The sequence below is a fragment of the Octopus sinensis genome, linkage group LG30 (genome assembly GCF_006345805.1).
Source record: "Octopus sinensis linkage group LG30, ASM634580v1, whole genome shotgun sequence".
Taxonomy (NCBI): domain Eukaryota; kingdom Metazoa; phylum Mollusca; class Cephalopoda; order Octopoda; family Octopodidae; genus Octopus; species Octopus sinensis.
Window position 1 is genome coordinate 1,161,040 of NC_043026.1, and position 21,658 is coordinate 1,182,697.

General features: G+C 39.1%; 1 protein-coding gene across 2 annotated transcripts in view; it reads right to left on the bottom strand.

Annotated features, from left to right (window-relative positions):
* The window catches only part of LOC115226653 (alpha-mannosidase 2), a 116,007-nt gene extending 96,786 nt beyond the window's left edge, over positions 1 to 19,221 (bottom strand). For both annotated transcript variants that reach the window (XM_036515377.1, XM_036515376.1), the window contains exon 1: positions 16,147 to 19,221. In XM_036515377.1, coding sequence (XP_036371270.1) covers positions 16,147 to 16,398 — 252 coding nt within the window. In that variant the 5' untranslated portion in view covers positions 16,399 to 19,221. The remainder of the gene's footprint in view (positions 1 to 16,146) is intronic.
* Positions 19,222 to 21,658: the final 2,437 nt, after the last annotated feature.

Sequence of the window (21,658 nt, forward strand, 5' to 3'; positions counted from 1 at the left end):
TAAGCTTCCATCTGCCAATTTCACCCACAAAGCTTTAGTTGTCTTGAGGTTACTGTTGAAGACACTTGTCCAGAGTGCCACACAGTGAATCGGATCTTGAGAGTATGGTTATAAAGCAAACTCTATATCTACACAACTATGCCTGTATGTACCTCTCTATCCATCTGTTTATTAATTTTGGTGGGTGACACCACTCACTACAAGCTGGTAAGCAACTGATAATAAAAAAAGACCTCATATAACCAGGAAAAATAACCTACTGCCCTAAAAACCTTGAAATGGTTTGAAACAAATAAGATGCTATTTATTAGGGAAATGAAGAATAGAGAGAAAGTTGTGTTTGTGAGATATTTGAGGACAGAAAATACCAGAGTAGAAGCAACACTTTGTAAAGAGGATACAACAACAGTGAATGAGTAAGATTTAGTGGAAATAATTATTTCTATTAATTATTAATTTCAACCCTTTCACATTTAAACTGGCCAGATCCAGCTTCTCACACTCAACAGTATTATTCCAAAAATAAACAATCACATCATTAAAATCTCACAGCTACAAGGTAATGACAAATCTCTATCAACGTGAATAAATAAGCAGAGAAAGCTGAATGCTAAAGAGTGGAGAGGAGGTGCAAGAGAAGAAAGCAGGTGTATTTGTGGAAGGGGGAGGATGAAAGAGAAATGTGTTGGCAGTGAGAGAACTGTTCACGTTTACCTTCAAAAACAGGACAAATAATGTTAGGAAGTTGCTTTTGAACTCAATCAAGGTGAGAAATAACACCAACAAAAGTATCAACCCATTTTGTGACAGCATTTGAATATGGAGTGAGGGATTTGAAGAAGCCTTAGCAGCTGCTAATTCTGTTAGGTCGAGCTATCACATAGAGACCCACTTCGTTGGTACATAGATATGAAATTTGAGGGAGATTTGGCTGCTATTTGTTGCTGATAAAGGCACAATGTTCAAGTAAAACTTGCTTTCACAGTGTCTGATGTATGTTTTGAACCTTTGCTTTTCTATGCTTGCATAGGTCAGACAGAATGCTGTGAGGAAGATCTTCTGCAGATGCCCTTACTGTCACTAACCTTCCGGCCAGACATGTTTGCACATTGGAAATAAATGACACTGCTTATATGATGGTGATACTCATTTACAATTATCACATAGGTCAAAACAAAGATGCACATACATACACACACATCTTTGAACTTCTCTGCATTAAGATCTGAAATGAAAGATCTTTTCTGTCCTGATGATGGAAGTTCATCTTATCCAATGTTGATTGCTTCCCTTACAGCCACGTATTGTGATGAACTACATCTACCAAACCCCAACAAACAGCTGTTGGACTTATAACACTGTTCTACCTCCTCTTTAATTTTCTCTGTCCTTTGTACTCTGAGTAAGTTGGATCTATTAATATGAATATTTATATATTTATACTTAGGTATTCATCAAAGACTCCACTTTTCGCTTTATTGCATTTTGCATGTACACATATTTTGGATTTCATACCCAAACTGTTATATTTAATATATCTAACTATGTTTATCCACGTAATAGCCTACACACACACACACACACACATACATCCACCCATCTCTCTATCTGTCACATCATCATTTTAATGTCCACTTTTCCATTCATGGATAGAATTGGTTCTGGCATATTATCTGTAACTGAATGTCCTTCTTGTCGCCAACCCTTACATGTTTCCAAATACATGTTTCCCCATGGCCAGACGTTTCACAGAATATTGGAAACGAAGGACACTGCTTGCATGATGGTAACACTCATAGCTATCATGTGATACCTAGGTAAGGGGACAGTCAAACACACACACACACACTCTCTCTCTCTCTCTCTCATGAGGCTTCTTTCAGTTTCTGTCCACCAAATCCACTCACAAGGCTTTAGTTGGCCTAGGGCTATAGAGAACTCTCACCCAAAGGCTATGCCTGCACCTATGATATATATCGATGGCGTTTGTCTCATATCTGAGAATTTATTTTTCTTCTTTGAATGCTTCCTTTGTGGTGATGTTGATGATTTTGGAAACCAATTCATGCCTAGAAGAGTCAATGGCATTAACTGCATGACCATGTTGATAGAGGACGAGCTTCATTTTGTTGAGCTTTTCTCTCCTGTCATTTGATTTCTTCCTTCATTTTCTCTTCCAGTAGCTTTTAATGTTGCTTTTAATTGGTCATTGTATCTTCAACAAGGACAACCCTGTGGTCTTTTCCCTGAAGTAAGTTCACTGAATAAGACTTCACATGGGAATCTTGACGCTTCCCTTCTTGCTACATGTTCTGATCATTAAGGACGGTGTTTCATGATCAGCGATGAAGATGCATTTCATTAACTTTCCAAATGCCTTGTGTGCAGCTCCAATTCTGTGTTCCATATATTTTTCTGAGATGCACTTGTTTGAGAAAAGGTGTATTGGAGGTGGTAAAATAAAAATCTGCTAAGATGGTATTTGGTACTGGTTGTGCTTGGACCTTGGTTTTCTTGATGTTTACTCTAAGGCCAAAGCAATGGTAAACCAAAGCCAAGTTATTTACAGACTGTTGGAGTTCTTCTTTTGAATGACTGAAGGCAGCATTATCATCAGCATATTGAAGTTCTGAGATGTGTTGCGTGTGTGTTAGATGTTTAGATTGAAGCTTACTAAGATTGAAAAGCTCTCCACGTTACCACTATCTGATGTCAACTCCTGGATTGTCTGGAGAAAGTTTGTGAATCCATGCAGCTAGACACAAAGAGAATAAGCGTAGGTGCCAAGATACATCCTTGTTATAGTCTGCAAGAAAGAGTTTTGAAAAAGAGAAAAACAAAGACAACTGACTGTGTAACCAAGTTAAACAAACAGTCGATTACTTAGTTGGATATTTAGCCAACTGACGAATAACAAAGGAGTGGAATTGAACGAGTGTGTGGCATAATGACTTTCCCTAGATGCAACAAAATATATATCAATACATACATACATAAGCTAATGTGTGTGTATACTCATTTAACGGCAGCCATGCTGGAGCACTGCCTTTAGCTGAACAAATGGACCCCAGGATTTATTCTTTGTAGGCCAAGTACTTATTTTATTGGTCTCTTTTGCTGAACTGCTAATGTTACGGAGATGTACACATACTGGCATTGGTTGTCAAGTGATGATGGTGGAGGGACAAACACACACACACACACACACACACATATATATTTTCAGTTTCTCTCTACCAAATCCACTCACAAGGCTTTTGTAGGCCCAAGGCTGTAGTAGAACCATGTGGTTGGTAAGCAAGCTACTTACCACACAGCCACACTTGTGCCTATACCCAGCTACTCCTGCACCTATCTATGTATGTGTGTATATATATATTGGGTCATCCCATCAATGTGAGTTTTTCTATTTTTATTTTTATTTTTCAAAATCAAAATGAAGTCTTTTTTAATCTAAAATATATTCTCCTTCATTTTCTACAATGTTCTTCCATCTATCTGGTAGACTTGCAAGGCCCCTCTTCCAAAATTAACTTGTCCATGATGAAAAATACTCTTCCAGTTCTGTTCTGACCTCGACTATAGAATTCATATTTTTTCCGTCCAAAGGATTTTGAAGACTGCAGAATAAATGATAATCAGACAGGGCAATGTCCAGCAAATATAGTGCATGGGGTATCGTTTCCCATTCAAACTGCTCCAGCCTTTTGCATCTCATTCTCACTGTGTGGCCAAGCATTATCCTGATGGACGAACTCCTTTCGTCTTGAAACCAAAGATGGTCGTTTTTCTTCTAGAATTGACTTGAGACACTCAGGCAGCTTGCAGTAAATCTCCTTTGTTATCATTTGGTTTGAGTTTAACAGTTCAAAGTGGACTAAGCTTTTCATATCCCACCAAACAGGTAACACCTTACATGGGCAAAGACCTTCTTTAGCCTGGGATGCTGGTGTTTCTCCTTTCCCTACCCACTACCTTTGGCACTTGACATTTTTATAGAGAACCCATTTCTTGTTACCAGTCACTATTCAGTCCAAAAAAAAAAGGGTTTATTCAGGAGATGTAACAGCAAAGAAGAGCACACATTCACTCTCTGCACACAAAAAGAAAGTTTGTGAGGAACCCATTGATCCGTTTTCAAATGGTACACGTGTCAATGAATGGTTGAATGACCAAATCCAAGCTTCTCTGCTAGTTCCTCAACAGTTACAGTGGGATTTTGTTCCACCAGGGTTTGCAGGATGTTCTCATTGAGCTCTACAGATCTTCCAGGATGAGGCTTGTCTTCTAGGCTGCAGAGTCTGACTTGGAACTTCTGGAACCACCGCTGACACTGGCTTACTCTTATTGTCCAATCTCCAAATACTGCATTAATATTCCTTGCTCTTTTCATTGTGGTGTTGTTTTTATTGAACTCATAAAGCAAAATATGCTCCTTTGTCACTTCCAAACTTGCACTAAGAATAAGGACAAGGTAAAATTACTACCTGCTTTCATAGGAAGTTGATGCAGGTAGTTTATCCTGTGCCTCTTCCAACTTTTAGTTCATGCAGTTAAAAAAACCACATTATTTATGGGATGATCTAATATACATATATATATATCAATCATCGTCATCATCGTTTAACATCCACTTTCCATGCTGGCATGAGTTAGATGGTTTGACTGAGGGCTGGCAAGCTGGAAGTCGGTACCAGCCTCCAATCTGATCTAGCAAAGTTTCTACAGCTGGATGCCCTTCCTAATGCCAACCACTCCAAGAGTGTACTGGGTGCTTTTCATGTACCACCAGCAGGAGGGCCAGTCTGGCAGTACTGTCATCAGCCACGACAATGACTTCATTTAACTCAACAGGTCTTCACAAGTGCAATTTATTTGCCCAAGATTGAAGGGTACTCTTAAATAGGCCAGTTATGCTGCACTGGCATAGGCCATGATTACGGTCTCATTTGGTTTGCTCTTCTTAAGCACAGCATATCTCCAAAGGTCTCGGTCACTTGTCATCACCTCCGTGAGGTCCAACGTTAGAAGGTCATGCTTCACCACCTCATCCCAGGTCTTCCTGGGTCTACCTCTATCAACTACTTGTAGTTTTTCGCCTTAAAATGTGACAGAAGCTGTTTTCTGCACATTTTCAGTGTTTATTGTCCCCACACACAAAAACTATCTTCCCAGTTTTCCTTCCTTTGATATTGCTGTACGTCTTATGTGTCCATAGCTTACACTGGGTACATCTTATGGTGTTCCAACCTATGTAGTGCGTTTGTTTGGTGTTCATTTTTTGACGGTCTTTTTTTAGTAGACATATTTTAATTAGGAATATCAGTAAGCAGGAGTGGAATGAAATTACAAAAGCTGTGTCAGTGCACAATTAGGGTTGTACCATTGCAGAATCTCTGTTGAAATAAATTAGGCAATAGCATAATAGGAGATATAGAGAAAGCATTGCACGTCGTGTGTTTGTTTTTTGACGATCTTTTTTAGTAGACATTTTTTTGATTAGAAATATCAGTAAGTAATAGTGCAATGAAATTATAAATGCTGTGTCCTGTCAATGTTAGTCAAAATCGTCCAACCCATGCTAGCCTTTGGTCACTAAACTCTGCTTGCGAAGACCTGTTGAGACAAGCGAAATCAAAATCAAATTCAATGACTAGCATCCGTGCTAGCAGGGTGCAAAGAGCACCATACAAGTGTGATTGTTGACAGAGTGGCTAACCGGCTTCTGTGCCAGTGGCACATAAAAGGGCACCATTCGAGTGTAATCGTTACCAGCATCGCCTTACTGGCACTTGTGCCCGTGCTTGTAAGGTGCCAAGGGCACCATTCGAGCATGATCATTACCTACTTCTTTACTACCCACAAGGGGCTAAACACAGAGAGGATAAACAAGGACAGACAAATGGATTAAGTCAATTATATCGACCCCGGTGTGTAACTGGTACTTATTTAATCGACCCCGAAAGGATGAAAGGCAAAGTTGACCTTGGTGGAATTTGAACCCAGAACGTAACGGCAGACGAAATACCACTAAGCATTTCGCCTGGCGTGCTAACGATTCTGCCAGCTCGCCGCCTTATCATGATCATTAGCATGATCATTACCAATGTCGCCTTACTGGCACCTGTGCCGGTGGCATGTGTAAAAAGATTCGAGCGAGGTCATTGCCAGTACCGCCTGACTGGCCCCCGTGCCGGTGGCACATAAAAAGCACCCACTACACTCTCGGAGTGGTTGGCTTTAGGAAGGGCATCCAGCTGTAGAAACTCTGCCAGATCAAGATTGGAGCCTGGTGCAGCCATCTGGTTCGCCAGCCCTCAGTCAAAATCGTCCAACCCATGCTAGCATGGAAAGCGGATGTTAAACGAAGATGATGATGATGATTTTTATGTTTCAGATTCTATATGTGACTGTTTAATCATTCCATGTACAAAAGAAGCCTTGGAACTGTCTGAATTTCATTCTGAAGGTGGATATAGTCAGCGTAAAATCGCAGAAAACCATGGGATCCTGCTTTCTACAGTTAATAGAGTGATTGTGCAGTTCACCAAAGAGGGGAAGGAGTCCACATCACCTTGTCCAGATCAACCAGGGCCCTCTGACAGGACCCTTCTCTTTGCTAAGAGAAGTGTGGAGGATAATCCTCATTGCAAGACCTCTGACATAGCAGAGCAAGTTGATGTCAGTCCCAGAACAGCTGTCAGGAATCTCCACAAACTGGCAGAACAGGAAGAAGGAAGCCACATCTTTGACTATCCAATATGAAGTGGAGAAAAGAAGCCATTAGAATTTTGGGACACAGTCATATTCTGATGAGTCCAGATTTTCTGTATTTCCTAGCAGTGGTTGAGTGTGGGTCTGGAGACTGTAATCAAGAATTTGATGTCAAAAGATTGCAACCAGCAATGAAACACAGCAGCTATTCTGTGATGGTCTGGGAAGCAATTTGGAGCAATGGCTGATCAGAGCTGGTGGAGTGTGAGGGAAAGATAAATTCAAATAAATGTGTCCATATTGCAATGGAATATGGGATTCCTTGTCACATGGTTAAAATGACCCAAGACTTGTTGGTAAAGAATGGCATTAGAAAGCTTCCATAGTCACCAGATATGAACCCTATAGAACACCTCTGGGGCGTAATGGACAGGACATTTCATAAACAAAACAAGAAAGCATCTTCAAAGCCAGATCTTTCGAGATTATTACATGAAACTTAGCAAGAAATTCCGCAAGAGAATATTCACCATCTGATCAGTAAACATGACTAATAGGGCCCTTGAATTGAAAAATGCAAAGGGCATGTCTACTAAATATTAAATGTTCGCATTATAACTACTAACAAATAATTTGGATATATAATTTCAGATTTAGATAAATTCTAATGCTTATAAGGGTGTCTATTTACTTCTTTCATATCTGTGTGTGTGTCTTAGTTTTTTAGTTTACTTATACACATCAACAAATGTGCCAATTGAACAACTCTGTGTGGTTGTTCAGTTTGCTAGAAATAACAGCTTAATCTCTCTCATACTATGCTCTTGTTAGTATTAAGAAAAGATTTGGCTCTTAATTTTTTTTAAATGCTTTCGTCCATTACTTGATACAAGAAAAAAAAATTTGAAAAATCCTGACCAAAACAGAAAAATTGTAACTTAACAAAAAATATAGAAAGAGAAAGAAAAGGTAGTCTTCGAAAGCTAAAAGATGAGTTTTAGTTGAGGTGTAATTTTATAATTATAACAAATTCAAAATTTAAATTTTGGAACATAAGACAAGTTATCTGGTGTATGGCTGAATTCAAATGGGTAGAAGACCTAAAACAAATGTGTGTGGTTGGGCCTTTAATAACCAGGGGTCAGTTTAAGTTCAATTGTAGAAAGGAATTCAAATACCTATCAGCCACTCCCTCTCTCTCTCCCTCTCACTGCCTCTCTCTTTTGCTCAGTATCTTAATTTTCTCATTAAGCTTGTTGTTGCTTTTGCCCAGTAGGCATCAGTATTGAAAAGCAGCAACTCAACACTTAGGTGGTGGTTTCAAATCTCTTCCAGAAATTACAAGACATCCAGTTAAAAATTTTTATTTAACAAACAAAATTTCTTTCAACAATTTCCTTCTCTTAAGCATTGAGTACATACAAAAAATAAATTAGTGTATTAATATTATTGATAATAACCCTTTCTATTATAGGAACAAGGCCTGAAATTTAGGGGAGGGGGATAGTTGATTACATCGACCCAAGTAGTCAAATGGTACTTAATTTACCGACCCCGAAAGGATGAAAGGCAAGGTCGACCTTAGTGGAATTTGAACTTAGAATGTGAAGATGGATAAGATGCCGCTAAGCATGCTGTCAATTCTGCCAACTTACTGCTTTAATAATAATTTTTTCTAATTTTTTGGCAGAAGGTCAGAATTTTGAAGGGAGGAGGAATTTGATTCCATCAAGCCATGCTTGACTGGGTACAGTTATCAACTCTGATAGGATGAAAGGTAAAGTTGGCCATGAACAATTTGAATCCAAAGACAGATGAAGTGCCATTAAGTATTTTGCCCAGCATGCTAACGAATCTATCAGCTTGCAGCCTTTCCCATAATAATTCCAAACTTTGGCACAAAGCCATCAGGTTTTGCCTTGAATGAAAGGTAAAGTCAACCTCAACAGAATTTGAACTCAGAATGTAAAGACAGACAAAACGCCACTAAGTGTGCAAACAATTCTACCAGCTTGCAGCCTCAACAACAACAGTTTCTAAATTAGACATCAGACCTACAATACAGGGTTAGCTGAGTATATGGATCCAAGTTAATATACCCAACTGACTAGTACTTTATTAGCCTGAAAGAAGGGCAAAGTTGACCCTAGCGGAATTTAAATGCAGAACATAAAAATAGCTAAAACAAGTACCACAAGCATTTTGTCCAATGCTCTAATCCTGTCAATCCACCACCCTTGGAATAATAATAATCCTTTCTACTACAGACACAAGGCCTAAAATTTAGGGGAGGGAGATAGTCGTTTACATCAACCCCAGTGTTTCACTGGTACTTAATTTATCGACCCTGAAAGGATGAAAGGTAAAGTTGAACTCAGAACGTAGTGACAGGCAAAATACTGCTAAGCATTTTGCCCAGTGTGCTAACGATTCTGCCAGCTCACCACCTTAATAATAATAATAATATGCCATAAGTATGGATATGAGGTTACAGGTACTTGGTACCAACATACACCAGAAAAGGTAATGGACAAAAAGAGAAAGGTAAAAATCCTCTGAGACTTTGACTTCCAGACAGATAAAGTGTTAGAGTACTGAAGGTTGGATATATAGTAACCTTTACGTGGGACAAACAAGAGGCCCTAATAATTGAGATGGCAGTGCCAGAAGATCAACACATCATCAGGAAAGAAAGAGAAAAGGTTGATAAACATGGAAACCTGAGAATTGAGATCGCTAAGATGAAGCAGCTACGAGAGTCAAACATAAAGGTCATCCCTGTTGTCATTGGAGCACTGGGTTCAATACCACCCAATCTGAAAATACATCTGAAAATCTTAGAAATACCCTACAATCTAGATGTCGGCATACTTGTAATTGCACACATATTGCATAAAGTACTGTCTGTCTGAGGTCCTTGTTGAGACTTGACAAACAGTACAAACCCCTGATAGACACAATATCTTCAATCAACAATGTCATGATATTGTATACTATGGGACATTTATAATAATAATGTTTTCTTTTCTTTACTAACTACTAAGAGTTCACCAAAAACATTGTGGACAGTACAGGATAATACAATATGGAATTACATAAAAAGCATGTAAAAAGTAAAACCAACAGTAACAATATAAATTTTAACAATGACCTTGACTCAAGACTATTAAAAAGGTTGCAAGACAACGAAAATTTTAGGAAAATAAAAATAAGAAATAAGTTGAAATTTTACTGGTGAGTGTGTTAAATTATAAGGCACAAAAAGAAAATGACTCTCCCCAGACACAACAGAATATGCTTCAACACACAAACTCAAAGAATCTTGCAAACCAAATCCAAAAACAAAATATTTTAATGAATAATTCCTCAAAAAAAGTCAACTTTCTAGGGCTAATTGTGGAAAGCCCACAAAACCACAGTGACCTTGACCTCTAGGGCAGGTGCCCTTTCTACATTGTCCACACACATGCTTAAAGTAGGCCCATTTACTTGGACCATTCTTGTCACATTCACCCACCTTTCATCAAAATTGCTGGATGGCAATACTTTTCTTTCTACCTTCACCTGTTCACGTGAAACTTGAAAAAGTTGACAAGGTCTTGGCCAAAGAGGAAAGTATCTGCCTTCAGCCCTCTTTCGGTAAGGCCACCAAAGATACACTGATTGCCCTTTTAGCCTAAAGGAAGGTGGTGGAACAATCTTCACAATAGACCCAACCAATAGTTGGATCTGTCCTACATGTGACAGCAGGTGTTCAACATAGACCTCCAAGTCTGCAACAGTCAGGCACTGGACTAGAGTGTGCAGAATAATTTAGTCACTCTGCATACATCTTCGGCAAGCCCAGCTGACAGCACTTTCATGCCAGTAGAGTTTATCTCGAACTAGCAATGCGCACCCCATGCACATTCAGTAGTACTACCAGGTCAAGGAATTATGGAAATTACCTACACAAAACGTCCAGGTGGAACTCCTAATAACCATATTGCCTGATAGAGGACTGTAAGCAGCTGACAACACTCTAGATGTACCAGGTGCCCCGCTCAGATTATACTTGATCCAAGACTGCAGCTGATTCAAAGAGACAAACTGTGGAGGAGCGAGTCTGACAAACGGTGACCACTCCTGCTCAAGGAAGCACTGGAGATATTGCAGTCTCAGTGCATATCTGTGCATCAACAGGCATGGTGTTCATCGATCAAATGTAAACCAGGGCAGGACACAGCAATCAGGCAGTAGTATTGTGGTGTAGTATTGTGGATGTGGTGTAAGCATTTGCCACCTTCACATGGCCTTTCAAAGATAACTTTCTCTTGGCTCATTTCAGAGGGAGTTATCCACCCTGCTTGTCACTTTGTCCCAGTTGTTCTTCACCTGAATATCTGGAGCAAACCAGACTGAGCAATTTAACTGGTTCCTCCGTCCAGTATCCCACAACTTTATTGCATGGCATGGACTTACCTCTCCAAGTGCTGAGCTGCAGGTTCACTGACTTTTTTTGATTAATTTTTGCTCCAGTCACTGACTTGTGTTGTTTTAGAGCGATGCCAATCAGGTTCACATGCCCTGGTGTTTGACACTGTGACAGTGATGTAGTCCGCATATGCTGATACAGTTCCCCCATGTCCTAGTTTGCACAGGATGCCTCTCAACACCTCCAATTTCTGCAGTAGTGGCTCTAGAGCCAGTAGATTCAGAAGAGATGAGAGGAGTCACTTTTGATGAACCAAATGCATTATACTGAATGGTTTCAATAGGTAACCATTCACCCAAACTACCGAGCAGACATCGCTGTACATTGAAGTTATCCAGCCATGGAAAACAAGACCAAAACCAACTGCCAAGTAAGTTTCTCAGGGATAGACTAGTGTGTACCGTGGATGGCAGGTTGTTCAGTCAAAAGGCAGTTCAAGCAATCACTTTTCTAACCTGATGTCATGGGTTTTCTTGTGTTGTTTACCAGCTTTCGTGCTTCCCAGGTGCAGTCGTTTAGCTATGGATGGCAGAGAGCCATCTGTCTCTAATGCATGTTATTTCGTTTTGTATGTATGTGGCTTACATACAAAATGAAATATCACACATAAGAGACAGATGCAGTGAAGTAACCAACAAAGCTACCAACACCAAGCGATTCCTCAAGAACTTAGCACACAACAGCTATCCACATTCCACAGCTAAACAACTGCATCTGCAAAGCACAAAAGGAGGTAAACAACAGGAGAAAACCCATAACATCAGGTCAGAAAAGTGCTTCTTTAGACTGCCCTACTTCAATGACAGAATAGTAGCTATCCAACATGCCAGCTACAGAGAGGGATTTCATATACAGCTGGTACACACCAGTCCATCCCTGAGGAAAGTTCTGTCGAGAAAAAACACCAGAGAACACCATGGGATGCATACTCACCAACTGCCCCCTTAATGACATCAAAACATGCTCAAGGGCCTATGTAGTTTATGAGGTAGTCTGTGATAAATGTGGAGCACCCTACATAGGGAGCACCACTAAGGAACTACACATCCATATAAAAGAGTATATGCAGACAGACACTTCAAGAAGTGCCAAACCTGGAACTTTAAAGTTTCCATCAAGGCAACCCAATGCAACGGGGGCAATTTCAGAATTATTGAAACCCTCCTTATAAACAAATTGAAACCAGCCATTAACAACAGAAAGGAACTATATGAAGCAGACTGGTTGCTATAGCAACAGCCAAATTTTTTTTAAATCTGAGTTAGTTTTGGTTTTCAACTAAAATCAAAAGTATTCGAATAATTTCAATTTGGAGGCTAAAAATGAACTTGGGAATATTTTTTAAGCATATGGCTCAGTGGTAAGAATGTTGGTCTCACAAACATGAGGTAGTGAGTTCAATTCCCAGACTGGGCTGTGTTGTGTTCTTGAGCAAGACACACTATTTTGTGTTGCTCCAGTTCATTCAGCTGTAGAAATAAATTGCAACGTCACTGATGTCTTTGGACAACATCAGTGGTATGGAGAAGGGAGGCTGGTGTGCATGAGCAACTGCTGGTCTTCCTCAAACAAATTTCCCAGACTTGTGCTTCAGAGGTGAACTTTCTAGGTACAATTCCATGGTCATTCATGACTGAAGGAGGTCTTTATTCTCAGTGAATTACATTAAGACTATGACATGGGTTTTCTTTTAGTTGAATAATGATCACGAGCAGGTTATTGAATAGTTGAAAAAAAAAAGTAAGGACTTAATTTCCAAGTGAAAAAGTATATAATTTCTTTCTAATCATATGATTGTCATGTACACTTTGAAAAACATACTTCTGCAAAATTCCTTTAAAAAAATATATGGCCTGGCTATGTGGTTAAGAAGCTCACTTTGCAACTATCTGGCTTCAGCTTCAGTCCCAGTGTGACACCTTGAGTGTCTTATACTATAGCCCTGACCTAAGGAAACTAAAAGAAGCCTTCATGTATACATATGTGTATGTTTGTGTGGAGGTGCTTGACCTAGTGGTTACGGTGTTGCACTCACAATCATGAGGTCATAAGTCTTGATATTTCCTTGGATGACACCATCTCTTCATGAGGCCAATTGAATTGAATTTTCTCTCTCTCTCTCTCTCTCATATATATATATATATATATATATATATATATATATATATATCATCATCGTCGTCATTTAGCATCTGCTTTCCATGCTGGCATGAGTTAGATGGTTTGACTGAAACTGGGGAGCTACACTAGGTTCCAATCCGATTTAGCAATGTTTCTACAGATGGATGCCCTTCCTACGCCAACCACTCCAAGATTGTAATGGATGCTCTTTATGTGCCACTGACACAGGTGCCAGTTATGCAACACCAGCATTTGCCACAACTACAATTTCATTTGGCTTGACAGGTCTTCTGAAGCATATCGCCAAAGGTCTCAGTCACTTATCATTGCCTCCATGAAGCCCAATGTTCAAAGGATGCTTTTTATGTGCCAGCGGCTAGGGTACCCGTCACACACCACCAGCACCAGCCACCACAATGATTCCACTTGGCTTGATGGGTCTTCTCAAGCACGATATATCGCGTCTTTGTGTCTATGTTTGTTCACCACTGCTTGACAACCGGTGTTGGTGTGCTTACATACCTGTAACTTAGCGGTTCGCCATAAGTCACCGATAGAAAAGTACTGGGGTCAATTCATTCAACTAAAATTCTTCAAAGCAGTGCCCTAACATGGCCGCAGCCTAATGACTTAAACAAGAAAAAAAAATAGAGATAAATAGTGGGGTTTTGTGTAGGGTGCGGAAAACTGGTCTGAAAGACATCAGACGAGACGTGAGAAATAGCAGCCAAAGTTTTCCCCTCAGATCACACAACCTACTATTTTATTTGTGTGTGCACGCGTATGTTTGTCTGTGTGAGAGAGAGAGAGGGCCAACGCGGGAGAAACATGTCTAAGCTAGAACTGTTAGAAATAGCAGCCAAATCTACCCATATCACGCCCTATTTTTGTCTTAGAAAACGATACACTGGATTACGATATCCTAAGTTTCCTGAACACAGAGTAAAAACGACAGTAAAAGTTTACCAAAACGAGATGATCACAGTTGAAAATGCTTTTGAACACAAGTCTTTACAATATATACGTACGTGCGAACTAGGCAGCGTCTACGTGGTTGCTAGATCTGTTAGAAATAGCAGCTAAATTTCTTTCAGATGGTGTATATTACGATTATATAGCAATTTAATATGTTAAAACATTGATGGACTCGTACATATACATATTGACACAACTCACAATTTCTTTTTTTCTTTGAAAATTCAAGTTTTATTTTGTGATATCTGTCAATATGTTTGTGTGCCAGCTTTTTTTTTTTTTTTCGCATATCAAACTCCGATATAATGATACAATATACCATCTGAAAAGAATTTATAGAAAATTTCATTAAAAAAATATCCATTTGTGGGAAAGTTATGAGGAAACAAAAGCAACACGTGTAACTTTTCCAAAACTCCTCTCCACACCCTCGAAAAAACTTTTTCATAACAAATTGATATAATCAGAATCTACACCATCTGAAATATATTTGCAGAAAATTTCATCAAAGAAATATCCATTTTTCTGGTTTAGGGAGACACTATTACCTCTATATATGTATGTATGGAGCCAGCGAGGGAGACCTCTTCATGATAGCTACAAATAAAAACCAAATCTCCTAAGCGAACTTCTCAGCCGTTCGGCCACGATACATCCAGAATATATAGAAGTTTTAGGACTCCTTTGCTTAAAAAAAAAAAACGAATCAGACGTGTACTTCGTCAAATACATTTTGGATCTTTTCGGTTTGAACGGCAGTTTTTTCTAGCAGTGTCATATGGAATTGTCACCCATAATTATGGCCCTAGTATCGATCTATTGCATTTCAATCTATTTTAGATTTAGGGTTAGGGGGAAGGGTATCTTTTTTTCTTCAGAAATGTAAATAAACCCAATGTGTTTCTTAAACGAGGGACATATTCATACGGCACATAATGTTTTCACCTCAATAGACGTCATTGATTGGTTGAAATTGCAGAAATTGAAGAAAAACAACAAATATCTTACAAACTATAGCATTTTCTCAATAAAGCCAAGAGAAAAAGATGTTTTATAAACACATTCTACCAGTATACGAAGTTTAAAAGTGTTTAGTTACGTGGAAATTATTAAAAAAAACTGCCGTTGAAACCGAAAGGATCCTACATTTTGTATGGGTAGGCATGTACAATAAACACGAGGGAGAGAGAGGAAAAAATGAAACAAACAGATTAAAATATAAAACCACACTGTCAACCCACTTTTGATTGAGGGCCGCAGCACTTCTCCAACAATGGAGTCACACTTTTTCTTCAAGTTGAAAAAAAGTGTTTGTCAGAGATATAGAGGTCCTCCTCACTTCTTTCAAATGCGTTCATCAATTATACATACATATTTTCCATTCGATTTCTGAATAAACTAAACCCACACACATTGTATTAGCCTGGGCTTTCTCATGGTCCCTTGATCCAGCGCCTCTCCAACAAAATTATTTTTCATCCAAGATTGACAACGTTCAAGTATTAAGGGAGCAATACCAGACCCTCGCATCAAATTTCCCCAGTGCCTATAGTTAAAAACTATTACAGTAATTATTAGAAAAATAAAAGCGGCAGGCAGGTTCTTCACATTCACATACCGAAAATCCGGGATAGATAAAATAAAGTACCAGTCAAGAAGCAGAAGAAAGACTGCTAGGACCAAATGTCTCCGAATCGACACAAAAATAAAGCAGTGGGGATAAAATTACATTGAGTAAAATAGTGAAATTAGTAATAACAATAAAGAAATAACTGACAAATTAAAACATAAACAAAAAAGACTTTCCGATCTGTTTGGGGCAAACTTGAAGGGACTGGCACAAAATAAAAAAAATTACTCACCTCGTCAAAGTCTGCCAGCCTAACATTGGCTCTGCTGTTCATGTTGACGGTCTCCATCATCAGATAGAGAGAGACACATATGACGAAAAAGAAGAGAGAGCCCCACAGGGCCATATACTTCTTCATCTTGGAGCAGGCCAACAGGGGGCGGAAGACACAGTCCAGAAGGTCAGCGGAGCCAGGAGGGCCTCCGCCGCCACCCAACCACGAAGTTGACCTCGCAGTGTTAAAACGCGACGACTGCGCGGACATAGGATATGGATAAGAGTTAATGTGAGACAGATATGTATGTGAGGATAAGCTTTTCTGACTCTGGTGATAGCAGCAGTAGCAGTAGTGATGGCCTTATTATGATTATTGTGATTGCTGTGATGGCAGTAGTGGTTTAGTAGAGAGTGTCAGTTGCTGTTGTAGTGTTATGAAAAAGGTCGGTAACGTGGCAAACGTTGTGGCGGCTGTTGTTATTTACGATGTTCCCGGTGTGTTGCTGTTGACTAATGTGACGATGAAAGCGACTGAAGGAGTGAACGAGTGGTTGTTAGTGACGGCGAATGTAGATACTTTTTGTGTGTGCTTTTGTAATAGAATTTGTGGAAGTGGCGGAGGCGATATTGATAACAGTATCTGTAATGATAGTGTAGATTGTAGTGGTGGAGGACACGCTGCAGGGGCGGCGGTGGGTCGTGATGACAGCAAAGACCAGTGGTATGTATATATATGGTGGTTGTAGGGGAGTATAGACAAACGACGTGAAGAGACCTCTCTCTTTAAGATGGAGTTTTTAGCAGCAGCATATGGTCTCTTCGGTCCCCCCCTTGTCTGTGATTGTTGATCGTAACGGTTGTTGAATGCTTGGAGGAAGTGAAGAATTAATTTAAGAAGAGCTTTGAAATATCTGACCAGCTCACGGGACAAACTTCCAAAAGAGGGGAAGAAAAAAGATGGACAGAGTAAAGTGGTGTGAAGTAGATTGGACGGACTAGAAGAGAGCGGCAGGTCGCCGGTTAACCCTAACCTCAACCTTGGTGTTCAAACGAGAAAATCAGAGCGAAGTCAGCAAACAGGAAAATATATGGGAGCAGACAGATGGCTCTGAAAGCAAAAGAGGCGCTGGTTCTATTGATGTGTGTATATGATGGACTCGTAAGTGATGATAAGTAGAGTTGTTTAACTTGAAATCAACTTCGATTAACAAAACGTACCACCAAAGGCATTCCAGCCAGGACCATCCTTTTTTTTTTTTCTTTTACTAAATCTAGGACTACATAATGCAATGTCTTTATTAAGACGATGGGTGTGATATCTTTATCAAGCAACCACGTAGGCGGAAGTTTGTGGTAGTGTATATGTCGGGTCAGGGTGTTGCTGTTTTTGGCCTACGTGGAGGGGAATAAAGTGGATGAGAATAGGGTAGGTGGTGAGTTGTATGGTTCGGCTACAGGTGAACAAGAACGGGTGCTTAAGAGAGGATGAAAGAGTGACCTGATGAATTGAATAGAATATGACTATTGTCTTTTTTGCTTTTGTTGGTTATTTTTTTTTACAGTATATCACTCGAGTGCAAGCCTATTTGGATATAGTGACTATGTGGTTGGATGTCATTTAGCTCCAAGTCAAAATTGTTTGAGCGTAGGCTTGATGGGTGTCCAAATGTGTTTTGTGAGAATACTTTTTACGCAGAGGTAAAGTGATATGGATTGGATGAAGAGACGTGTGACCGGTGTAGTGGTCGTAGGACCCGTGATGGAGGCGGGGGTGAGATCTCTGAAGAAGGAATGGAATGTAGGGTTACAGGTGGAAGAATAAAAGAAATTAAGTTCAGAATTGGAGCGAACTGAATGAAAGTGATAAACTTATGAGGTGATGCGAGAGGGTGGCGATAAAACGTGATGTAGAGTAGTGGGGGGGAAGGAGATTATGTTGCTTGGTACCAGACCAGCTCCAGTCGTGACCACACTGTCTTTTAGTATCTAAAACTACGTTATGGAATGTAAACTGTTTCTTTTGTGAAAGATGTTAGAGTGTGTGTTGGGGGAACGGTAACTGTTATTTCTACTTACAGGTCATGTCACCGCATAAGTGGATCACCAGTTGGTTCGGAATGGTAAAAGGTAGCTGAGGAATGAATGGGTGGGTGGGTGCATGAGGTGAGCGAATTGAATTGAAGGCGACGAGGTGTAGTGTGAGGTTACAGAGGTTGAATACAGAAGGGAAATGATTTAAGAAACATGTATGTTTGTGTGTGTTAGACTATAACGTGTGAAAGAAAATACTATGTTTGTTTGAAAAGTCTTTCTATGCACAACAGGTATTTTGTGTTTTGAAAAGAATATATGACAGGGAAGGAAGGAAGGGTATGTTACGATTTTAGAAGGTACAGTATCGTACAAATTGCTTGACAGGTCGACGAAAGAATGAATGACATTAGGTTAGACTGAGGAAGACAGATAAATGAGGAGGTGACTCCAGATAGAGTCAGGTCAAGCAACAAGCACTACGTAGTAAGCTATGTCTGCTGGCCAAACAATCCAGCGCACCAAATGAATTGGACGAGAACAAAATATAAATCTGTCAAGGCAAATTACCGAAGGATGAGAAATTAAGACTACAGATTTTTATAATAACAATAATTCTTGACGAAATACAAATGCTAGTTGTCGGTGTACAGTCGGTAATTATATCTGTTGATACTTTATTTTATCGACACCGGTTTTTCCTATAGGCACAAAGCATAAATTCCAATTTTATTATTATTATTGAAGGGGTCAGGGAGAAAAAAGGGCATTTATTATTATTAATATTATAACGACCTTTCAGTACTTGACTGGTAAATTACATTATTATCACTGATCCCCACCCCCACCCCTATAAGACTGAAAGGCAAAAGAAATAATAATTCCTTCACACTAATAATGTGTGAAGGTCGCAGATTTAGGCAAAGGCTCTTTTTCCTCAATTCGTCGCAAATCTACTTGATTTTGTTGAGCCCTTGCAATGACTGCAATGAAGAGAGAAAAAGGGATGGGGTTGTTTTCTTTGAGATAATTTGTTTAGAAGCGGTTCCCATACAACAAGGAAACTGATATAAAGACAAATGAAAGAGTGGGCAACCGATAAACAGGCCACGATAGTGGAAGTTAATGGTTTGGTTTTTCTTTTCCTTGTTTATTTAAAGCTCAAGCTCAGATCAAAGTAAATCAACGATCAAAAGCGTTCCAAACGTGGCCATCTTTCTTTTTTGATTTCAGATAAAATGTTTTCTAACACTACATAAGATAACAGAATAGAATGTGATTTGTTGTTTTTGAAGAGACCTGGTTTCTATTTCCAACAGGTCTGGCGAGGACGTAAAGCTTCCGTATTTGTTTTGTTTATCTTGTCTTGTGCGTATATACGTTGAGTATAGCTGAGTTGAGTAATAGTGTATCTAGGACTATGTTCTCCAAAGTATCCAAAGTATTTTTTTAAAGACTAAGTTATGTAGTTCATAAGGGGTTGTGGTTGCTATTTCTAACAGTTCAAACGACCTGATAGAGGTTCCCTCGCTGGTATGAGCTAGGATGGATACGTCGGGGTGCAATGCGGTAGGTGAGATTTGTAAGTATGGATAAGATGGGCGAGTGCCAAAGATGGACTTAGCTAAAGCAACAACAGTGGCTCGCACAAGTCACATTAACACAAGCAGCAGCCATGATTAGCCAAGGATGAAGGAAAGATGAGAATGTGTTTGAATTAATGCTTAATGTGCGAGTCAGGCCAGTGAGGTCTGGTAGCCTCTGTTGGCTGTGAGATGCATTATGTTATTACATTCAGCAGTGGAAACTGTGTTTGTTGTTCGGGATTTGCCGGAGTATTTTCGCCTCTGTAACCGACATCTGAGATACGTGGACAGGTAGAGGGAAAGACAAACCGAACGACGCATAGATAGATTGTTAAACAGACAGAAATGTCTAAAATAGACAGTTAAACAGATGCAGAGAGAGATGGTTAAACACAGATAAACAAATAAACATTTAAATGAGCTTTGAGTGAAATCGACAATTAAATAGTTGTTGGTTGGATAGAAGAATTATTTGTTAGAGAGATAAATAGAAAGACGTTAGGTCGATAGGTAAATATGAAGAAGAATGGGCACGAATGAATGAACCAGGTTTGATGGATAGATAGGAACGAAAGTTGATTATGAAGCAAATTGGTACTTATTTCAGTAGGATGTTACGCAAATAGGTACGTTGGTAGTGCTATATAGGTAGCTATGTGTGTATATAGAGAAATAAATGAGGAGACGTTAAGATTGCGTCCACCGACAAAAAGACTGCATCGGAAGTTCACAGCATGAATTCAGGTTTGTGTACAATTAAACATGTGTGTGTCTGTTCATGTATGTGCGTTGGGTGGGTAAACGTGTCTACGCATGTATATACATATTTATATGTTTGAGTATGTCAGTATGTATATTTGTATATATTTATTGTGTACATATGTGTGTATGTATGTATGTGTATATATATATATATATATATATATATATATATATATATATATTATATATATATATATATATAAAATGAACGTAAACTGAATAATTACCAATATATATATAATATATACATGTACAGAAAAAAGCAAGATGTTTGTATATGTATCACGAAACCATTGGCCACCACTCCTCTTTGGCTGGTCCACACTGCCTCAGTTCATGTAAAATCCGAGTGAAAATGCAATTATTCGGCAAAACCAAAAGCACACGTTTCCAGTCTTCCGACACGACTCTTGCCTCTCACGACAAACATCATTTGATGCTTTCTCCACACATTAAATGATGCGCCACTTGAGATGCAGTCCAAATTATGATCAGTAAGGGACTTAGACGAACTCACTTTCAAATGCGGTATTTTTTTTTTTATTGCAACAAAATCTCTATATCTGTCCACCTCTCCATCTAACAATCTATCATATATATATATATATAATATATATTATATATATATAAAATGTAGATATATGACTATTATATCGGTTAGGTTGATACAACTGAAAAATAGAACTCAAACTCGATTATCGCGTGTGTTACGTTCTAAAACCTCTCAAAGAAAATGACTAAAATCTAAAAGATATAAATACCTATCAGCCGCTGAAACCCAGATATACTGAGGAGTCCACAATATAAGTATACATATATCAGCCGCAAAAATCCGCGGTGTACAGAGTGCTCGATAGGTGAACCGCGATGTGCAGAGTGTGTGATATGTGAACCGCGATATGGCGAGGGATTACTGTGGATGTACATTTTTATTAATATCTAGCAGAAGTAACAGAGAGACTCAGGGTCTGAGAGTTTCGCGCGTTGGCACCATTTCTCTTACTTCGGCTAAAGCTTTATATGTGTGTGTGTGTCTGTATACATACATACGTACGTACGTACATGCATACATACATACATACATACATAAACGATTGATAGGTGTCAATTCATTACTGCTATTTTCCAACGAGTTTTTTAATTGATTAA